This window comes from Lontra canadensis, unplaced genomic scaffold (assembly GCF_010015895.1).
Source record: "Lontra canadensis isolate GAN:19392208 unplaced genomic scaffold, GSC_riverotter_1.0 scaffold12, whole genome shotgun sequence".
Classification (NCBI taxonomy): domain Eukaryota; kingdom Metazoa; phylum Chordata; class Mammalia; order Carnivora; family Mustelidae; genus Lontra; species Lontra canadensis.
Genome location: NW_022631006.1, coordinates 20,344,570 through 20,354,149, shown reverse-complemented (window position 1 = coordinate 20,354,149; position 9,580 = coordinate 20,344,570). Strand labels below are relative to the sequence as shown.

The following is a 9,580-nucleotide window of genomic DNA, read 5'->3' as shown; positions in this document are numbered from 1 at the left end:
GGGGTTATTATGGACATTGGGGAGGGTATGTGCTATGATGAGTGCGGTGAAGTGTGTAAACCTGGCGATTCACAGACCTATACCCCTGGGGAAAAAAATATATGTTTATAAAAAATAAAATTTAAAAAAAAAAAAATCAACTCAAAAAAAAAAAACCAAAAACTGATTAATTAATTCAGTAAGGTCACAGGACACAAAAGCAACATACAGAAATCCACTGCATTTCTATATACCTATATACTAACAATGAAGTAGCAGAAAGAGAAACTAAAAAAAAAAAAAAAAAAAAAAAAAAAAAAAAAAAAAATCCCATTTACAATTGCACCAAAAATTTACAAAATACCTAGAAATAAACTTAACCAAGGAGATCAAAGACCTATACTCTGAAAACTATAAAACACTAATGAAAACTGAAGATGACACACAAAAAAATGGAAAGATACTCTGTTTATGGATTGAAAGAACAAGTATTAAGATGTCCACACTACCCAAAGCAATCTACAGATTTAATGCCATCTCTATCAGAATACCAACAACATTTTTCCCAGAACTAGAACAAACAATCCTAAAATTTGTATGGGACCATAAAAGAAACCAAAATAGCCAAAGCAATATGGAAAAGAACAACAACAAAAAAAGGGACATACCACAATCTCAGATTTCAAGATACACTTACTGAGCTGTAGTAATCAAAACAGTATAGTACAGACAGTACAGACATACAGATCAATGGAACAGAAGAGAGAGCCCATTAATAAACCCATGACTATACAGTCAATTAATCTTTGACAAAGGAGGCAAGAATATGCAATGGGGAAGTCTCTTCAGCAAATGGTATTGAAAAAAATGGCCACTTTCTTACACCATACACAAAAATAAACTCAAAATGGATTAAGAATAATTGTAAGGGAGGCCTGGGTGGCTCAGTTGGTTAAGCTGCTGCCTTCGACTCAGGTCATTATCCCAAGGTCCTGGGATCGAGTCCCACATTGGGCTCCTTGCTCAATGGGGAGCCTGCTTCTCTCTCTGCCTCTGCCTGCTTGCGGGCTCTCTCTCTCTCTCTGACAAATAAATAAATAAATAAAAATATTTTAAAAAAAGAACCCTAACTGTAGGATGTGAAACCACAGAAGTCCTAGATGAGAGCACAACTAGTAATTTCTCTGACATCTGCCATAGCAACGTTTTTTAGATGTCTCCTGAGGCAAAGGAAACAAAAGCAAAAAGAAACTACTGAGACTACATCAAAATATAAAGCTTCTGCACAGCAAAGGTAACAATTAACAAAACTAACAAGAGAACCTATGGAATGGGAGAAGGTATTTGTAAATGACATATCAGAAAAAGGATTAGTATCCAAAATATATAAAGAGCTTACATAACACCAAAAACCCAAATAATCCAATTAAAAATGGAGATAAAACAGGAACAGACATTTCTCCAAAGAACAGATGGCCAACAGACATATTAAAAATGCTCAACATCAGTGGCACCTGGGTGGCTCAGTTGGTTAAGTGTCTGCCTTTGGTTCAGGTCATGATGTCGGGGTCCTGGGACTGAGCCCCACATCGGGCTCCCTGCTCTGCCAGGACTGTGGTTTTTCCTTCTCACTCCCTCTCTGTTTCACTCAAATAAGTAAAATCTTAAAAAACAAAACAAAATAGGGGCGCCTGGGTGGCTCAGTGGGTTAAACCCTCTGCCTTCAGCTCAGGTCATGATCTCGGGGTCCTGGGATTGAGCCCCACGTCGGGCTCTCTGCTCAGCAGGGAGCCTGCTTCCCCCTCTCTCTCTGCCAGCCTCTCTGTCTACTGTGATCTCTGTCAAATAAATAAATAAAATCTTTAAAAAAAAATAAAATTAAATTAAAATTTAAAAAACCTCAGTATCACTCATCATCAGGGAAATGCACATTAAAACCACAATGAGATATGTTATCACCTCCAACCTGTCAGAATGGCTAAAATCAAAACCACATTGTGCTAGGCAATGATGTGGAGAAAAAGAAACCCTCATGCACTGTTGGTGGGAATGTAAAGTTTTCCATACTGTAGAAAACAGTATGAAGTTTCCTCAAAAAATTAAAAAGAACTGCCATATGATCCAGTAATTCACTACTGGGAATTTACCCAGAGAATACAAAAACACTAATTTGAAAAGATAGAAAAGACAGATGAACCCCTAGGTTTACTGCAGCATTATTTACAATAGGAAATTATGGAAGCAGCCCAAGTGTCCATTGGTAGATGAATGGATAAAGTGGTATAAGTATATACCATAGAATATTACTCAGCCATAAAAGAATGAAATCCTATAATTTGCAACATGGATGGAGCTAGAGAGTATAATGCTAAGTGAAATAAGTCAAAGAAAGATATATACCATATCTTATACTCACATGCGGAATTTAAGAAACAAAACAGACCAAAAAGAAAAAAAAAGAAAAACCAAAGCAATTTAACTATATGAACAAACTGATGGTTACCAGAGGAGAGGTTGGTGGGGAGATGGGTGAAATAGTTGAAGGGGATTAAAAATTCACTTATCCTGGAGCGCCTGGGTGGCTCAGTGGGTTAAAGCCTCTGCCTTCAGCTCAGGTCATGATCTCAGGGTCCTGGGATCGAGCCCCACATCAGGCTCTCTGCTCAGCAGGGAGCCTGCTTCCCCCCCCTTTCTCTCTGCGTGCCTCTCTGCCTACTTGTGATCTCTGTCAAATAAATAAATAAAATCTTAAAAAAAAAAAAAATTCACTTATCCTGATGAGTACTGATAGAATTGCTGAATCACTATGTCGTACACCTAAAATTACTGTAACACTGTATGTTAACTATACTGGCATTTAAAAAAAAATTTAATTTGGATGCAGGATACTGGCACTTAAAAAAAAATTTCAATAACCCATCTTGCAAACCTGCTCTCTTGAAAAAAGTAAAATATTCTTTTTCCCCTCCCACAAAAAAATATATCCAAATCAAAGGGCTTATCAGCACCACAATCTAACCAACTGAGCTAACCAGGGGGCCTTTTAATCAAAGGGCTTAAAGAAATGCAGTATTATATTTAACTTGGAATCGTTATTTCTGCTGATTCTGTAATGGGCTTATCCTTATTAAAGTGATTAAGCAAAGTCTCACTTGGCTATGTGACTCATTCAAATCTGCAAAAGAAACGATGTTAAATTACACAGCTAGTTGGGAAGAATACAACTTTTTATAAAAGTGTGGGTTTTTTTTTAAAGATTGTATTTGACGGGCACCTGAGTGGTTCAGTCGGCTAAGCATCTGCCTTTGGCTCAGGTCATGATCCTGGGGTCCTGGGATCGAGCCCCACATCAGGATCCCTCTCCTCCCTGCTTGTGCTCTCTCAAATAAATAAAATCTTAAAAAAAAAAAAAAAGATTTTATTTGAGAGACAGAGTGCATGAGTTGGGGGAGGGCTACAGGGAGAGGGAGAGGCACAGAATATCAAGCAGACTCTGCACTAGTGTGGAGCCCGCCATGGGGCTCAATTTCACAACCCTGAGATCACAACCTGAGCTGAAAACAAGAGTATGACACTTAACTGACTGAGCGAACCATGCACCCTTAACTCTCAGGTTTTAATACCAATAACCTAGAACAAAGGGGTAAAGGCTATTCATAATCCTAACACTCCAGAAATAGTAATTATTACCAGAAACTATTCACAGAGGGTAGGAAAAGTAATAAATAACAGATGGTCAGTGCAGATAAATACAGGTTTAATGATCCATTGTTCTTCACATAGATGGCTACAGAGATTTTATAATCCCAGGATACACAACCGTACAACAAAGACCAATCAGCCAATTCTCAAATAAACTTGACTTCTTACAACTATCCTGTAAACACTGCAGCCTTTCTTCCATCCAAAATGACACTCATCTCACATGAAAAGTTATTATGGGGGAACCAGAAACCTAGATTTGTGGCCAAAAGTAAAAACCAAAGAAAAAATAGTAATTCGGTGGTTAGTTGGTGAAAGATGGATATCTGGTGCCCTTCACTGTGCTGCTTTGCTCTTCTTACTCTTGCTCTTTTTGTCCCTCTTCTTCAGCCCATCCATGTTAGCTCTCAATAGATTTGAGTAAGCCTAAAAGACACACAGCACGAACTTAGTGGGAAGAATTGTAAATTGTGGAGCGGCTGCCCCATTTCCATAATGAATTTAGAGTAGTCAAGATCACAAAGCCTACCAACCTGATAAAGCATATAATATGATAGAACATTTGTTTGTATCCTATGCATAATGGTATAAAAGGAAAACAAACTCTTTCACATTACAGCAGCTTCTGACATTCTTCAACCAAAAAGGGAAAACTATAGGCAACTTCTTGTTTAACTATACTGTAGGAAGAAGGTACCTGAAGCCAAATGCAAAATCTACCTTAAAATACCAGTGTTGAAAGTAAAACTCGGACCCTGGCAGCTTTTACTCAAAGTATTGGCAAAACATAAGAAATACCATTCTTAACCCAGTGTTCAATTTTGTGCTCACTCTTGCTTAAGAAAGGGCATATAAGGAACACCAGAAACTTACCATCTGAAACTTGTTCACTTCTTTGGAGCTCACCTGGAAAAGGGAAAGAAAAGAAAGGTGCACCCCTATTACCCATATAGGAATCCTCTGTCTCATCCCAGGAATAACTCAAGAGCCTCATTAAACATCATAATTTTTTAAAATATATCTTTCCAACTTTAGGGATCATAATACACTAACAGATATTCTTCTAACCCACTTTACTTGGAAGAAGAAGCAAAGCAACTCAGCACTTTTTTCCACATAAGAATTGTACCAAGAAGGGAAAGAGGCAGAAGGGGGCTCCTAAAGCTAAGTTTCTCACCTCTGCAGTTTTTTTACACACATGGCACTGACTTTCTCCCTGGATTCCAGAGATTTCAGAAAACTTCATTTTAATCTTTTGTGCAAGATATATTTAAACTACTCCCACCCCATTTTATTTTAAACCCACCTTCTATTAATTCAGGCCTATTTAAGCAAAATGCAAGCCCCCACAAGAGAAAGTAGAGAAATTCTATCTACTTCTGAAGATTCCTAAGGTTTTCACATTTCATGATACCCAAGTTCGTTTTTTAAAAGCCACATAAATTTGGGGTGCCTGGGTGGCTCTGTCGGTTAAGCATCTGCCTTTGGCTCAGGTCATAATCCCTGGGTCCTGGGATTGGCCCTGCGTCAGGCTCCCTGCTCAGCGGGTACTCTCCTTCTCCCTGCTACTCTGCCTACTTGTGTTCTCTATCTCTCTGTCAAAAAATAAAATCTTTAAAAAAAAAAATAAAACCGGGGCGCCTGGGTGGCTCAGTGGGTTAAAGCCTCTGCCTTCAGCTCAGGTCGTGATCCCAGGGTCCTGGGATCGAGCCCCGCATCGGGCTCTCTGCTCAGCAGGGAGCCTGCTTCCCACCCCCCTCTCTGCTTAGCTCTCTGCCTACTTGTAATCTGTCAAATAAATAAATAAATCTTAAAAAAATAAATAAAATAAAATCACTTAAGTTTGCTTTATTTTAAAAGTCCTCTCAAGATAAGTGGCAAAGGGAGACTTATCAACTAATTATGGTCTACATTCTCATGAATGTCCTGTCCTTATGTGATTGAAGAGCAGTCTGGTTCTGCCCCAGAAAAGTAAAGAAGTATTCATTCAGAATTCAGAAAGTCTATTGCTTTGCCACATTCAACCTCCACCTTGAAAGAGAACACTAGGGCCATTGACTAAATCCATATTCTGTTAGTAGCAAGCCTAACATACAGCTACATGTTTGCTGTGTCAACCACAAATTCAAGCCAATTATCAGCTTACAAGTAAAATCATCTGGTACCAAGAAACTGTTCATTGAAGGTCCAAAACAGTTAAGAGAATTAAGAATCAAATATTTATGCCAAGTGCTCCTTACAATGCCACTGTGTATAAGGATCAATATGTTCATTTTATTTCCACAAAAACTTCAGTAGAACCAATGAGTATTTGACTTCAATTTAATTTTGCTTTAATTTCCTACTACTAGGGTCATAAAAGGTGGCCCTGATCCTGAAACATGTGGGAAGCTACACTAACCTTTATTCAAAGCAAAAGCAAAAACCTGGTTCAGATATGCCCATCCTAAGTTCAAGTCTTCTAACTTCAAAATTGTACTGTCAGGACTCCAACTCACCACAGTGCTGATCTTCTTTTTCCCATCAGTAGCTCTTAACAGACACTTGTTGTCTGAGGGCTCAAAGCCCTCTACAGAACCCTTCCTTGGAATGGGTTTAGTTCGACCATCATCTGCATGAAAAACACATCCTGATGAACACAGCCACTGCACATTAACAGGCAGACAGGATGTTAACAAGTAGTAGATAAAACCTAAAATTCATCTCCACTGCTCTAGATCTGTTAACTACATCAAACTTGGCCAAACCTTGGGAAACTACTTGTTATTTCAATGACGGGAACATCGTAACTGCAAAGCAGATGATATCTCATTAATGGCGTGGGTTTGGGACCCTTGACATCCCCCCTCAAAAAAGTCCCCTCTGACTGGGGCACACTGTAACCAGAATCAGCCTGGGTGGCTAAATGCTGGGGGTCGCAAGTGCCACAATCCCTAATGCTCCGGTTACCCAGCCCTGAATGCGCCCAGTACAGGAGGAGGAAGGTTGGGGAGGGCGGGGAAGCGCCTCCGACAGACTCCACCCTCGGCTACCGACACTGGGCACCCTGAGCCACCGGGCACCCCGGCCGAGGCCTCGCTCGGCCTCCCAAATTCCTTCTGGACTTCCCGCGTCGACAGCTGCTTACACTTCTTCAGGGTGATGAACACGCTGCCCGACAACCGGCACTTCTGAAACAGTCTGGTCAGCTCCGTCAGGAACTGGAACACAAGCCGGGACCCGTTAGGCAGTCCCAAATCCTCGCCCCGTCAAGTCCCAGTCCCTCCCACAGCAGGCGTCAGAGGTCCCCAGCTAAGCCCCAAACATCCGTCCCTCAGCCGGCCCGCTCCGGCTTTACCTGCTCGCTCTCCAGGAGCACCATCCCGGGGCCGCTAGCTCCCTGGCGTCAGCATAAGGCCGAAGCAATTGCAGCCGGAAGCTCCACCCGGACTGGGCGGGACTTCCGCTATTAGATTGACACTCTCTTCCACCAGTCCCTGCCTCCGCCCTCCCCTCGGCGTCCGCCAGCGCCTGCGCTCTGGGACGCCCCCGCCTCCCACATAGAAGACCCAGCTGTAGGGCCCTCGGGCGGCAAGATAGTTAAACGACTTAGAAGTTTTTTCACGAGGGTCAGTGTGAGGGAGGGAGGGAGCGCCAAAGAGGGCTTTGATGGAGACCTGTGGTATACCGATAGTATATTCAGCTGTATGTTGGGCAAATTACCTAACAGCTCAATGCTCCCATTTCCTCAGCCTGTGATAACGGTATCCGATGCAGAGTATGGTTGTGAAGAGAAAATGAATTTAACACCTGGAATAGTGCCTGGCACACAGAAAGTGCTCCATAAGCATCAACTGTCTTTGTTATTGTTGTTTCCATTATCATGTCATCGTTATACAAAGTTCCCATGGCGGTTCTTTGAACTATCTGACCAGGCTGGATCTCCTAAATAAAGGGTGACCCCCAGCTCTAGCAAGAGGAACTGGAGCCCGGTCGTTTCACCTCTGCATTCAGGCAGGAGACCTGCATTCCAGGTCCTGCTCTGCCAGTAGCCAGCGTGAACAGCGAACCATAAACCGTAGGACCCCTGGGAAGTCAAGCATTAAGCATGCAAGGGGTTTTTACTGAGGGCCTCTTGGCCTGAGCCAGACACTGGTGTAGAGACGGGATACAGCAGGATAAGCGAAGTTCCTGGTTTCCTGGAACTTGGGTTAAAGAAATGGTCAGGAAATAATGATAGCTTCAGATAATGATGAACGCTGTGAAGACAACTGGGTGATAAAAATGAGAGAGAGAGGTTGAAGTCAGGGAAGATCTCTTAGAGGAGAACTTTGAGCCAAAAGCTAAAGGGACCAGCCATTCAAAGATTTTGGGACGGAGTTTCAGACACAGGAAATGCCTAGAACAAAGGCCCCAAAGGGGAAACAAGTTGCCCTGGGTCCACAAGGAGGAGTGAAGGACTGTGGAGAGCTTGGAGAGGTAGCAGGTATCCAGCTCATCCGAAGGGCATATGGGTAGAATAAGTTTGGATTTTGTTCCAAACACAAAGAGAAGCTTCTTGTTACGGAAGTTTTAAAGAGGACAATGACAATCTAATTTACATTTTAAAAGTGCCCCCCCCCCAATCTGTGGTATGGAGAATGCACTGTAGAATGACAAAGCAGGAAATGGGAAAACCAATTAGAGGGTTGTATACCAATTGCTAATCACCACAAACTTAATGGCTTAAAACAGCATGAATTTGTTTTTTGATATGTCTGGAGGTCAGAAATCTAAAATCAACGTGTCTGCAGGTTTTCACTGTGTCTGAAAGCTTCAGAGTAAAAATCTGTTTCATTGTTCTAGAAGAAGCCATTTCATTCCTTGGTTTGTGGCCCTTCTTTCCATCATTACAACCTCTTCTAGTACATCTCCTACTACTTTGATCCTACTGCCTCCCTCTTATAGGGACCTTGTGATAACACTGAGGCTAGATGATTTCCCCATCTTGAGATCCTTAATTTTATCATAACTGCAAATTCCTCTCTTTTTTTTGTGGGGGGGGAGGGAGAGGGAGAAGCAGGCTCCCTGCTGAACAGGGAGCCAGCCCTGGGGATGATCCTTGGATCCGCTCAGATCATGTCCCGAGCCAAAGGCAGATGCTTAAATGACTGAGCTACCCAGGTGCCCCTGCAAATTCCTTTAAACATGTAAGGCAGCATATTCATAGATTCCCTGTATTGGTACATAGACACCTTGGCTGGGTGGGAGGGGCTACCACAGAGGTTACTGCAGAAGTCCAGGTGCTAGCACCTTTGCAATCAGAATAGGGTGTACTTTGAAGTTGCATCAACAGGACTCATGCACAATTGGATGTGAACATTAGAAGGAAAGAAAAATCGGGAATGACTCAAAGGTTTTTGATTTGAACCACTGGGTGGATGGTCGTGCCATCTAAGATAGGAAAGACCTGGGAAGTAAAAAGCTTTATAAGAAGACTAAAAGTTTTGTTTTCATCATGTAATATCTGAAATGCATGTTACATATTCTTTTAGGATTCCCAGACCCAATTCCAGTGTCAGTAGGGCAGTGGGAGGTTGCCACATACACAACACCAAGCAATTCTGACACTATCTACCCAAAGATAGTGTCAGAATCCACAGGTTACGGCTTCAGTCATGTAAGACTGCCCCCTGACCTCCCACTTCCAGTGCTAATCACTAGCCCAAAGGTTCCAACGATCTCCATCTTAGATTGGATTAATTTGCTATAGCAGGTCACAGAACTCGGGGAAACACATTTATCAATTTATTAAAAGATATGATAAATGTTAATAACAAGATATCCTGTTTACCTTTATGGCTCTGAGATATTTTCAGTAACTGTGGATGAAGAGCAAATATGTCTGAGAAATATATTTTGGTCATCTGAATGACCAAAT

The 9,580-nt window shown here is 41.8% G+C and overlaps 1 protein-coding gene across 1 annotated transcript; it reads right to left on the bottom strand.

The window, feature by feature from the left end:
• Positions 1-3,714: 3,714 nt before the first annotated feature.
• SRP14 (signal recognition particle 14) lies at positions 3,715-7,088 on the bottom strand. Its single transcript, XM_032856863.1, has 5 exons — positions 7,019-7,088; positions 6,809-6,881; positions 6,180-6,292; positions 4,555-4,587; positions 3,715-4,107 (listed from the first exon to the last, which is right to left on the bottom strand). Exons 1-5 carry the CDS (start codon positions 7,040-7,042, stop codon positions 4,018-4,020), a joined length of 333 nt encoding a protein of 110 aa, XP_032712754.1. The 5' UTR covers positions 7,043-7,088; the 3' UTR covers positions 3,715-4,017.
• Positions 7,089-9,580: the final 2,492 nt, after the last annotated feature.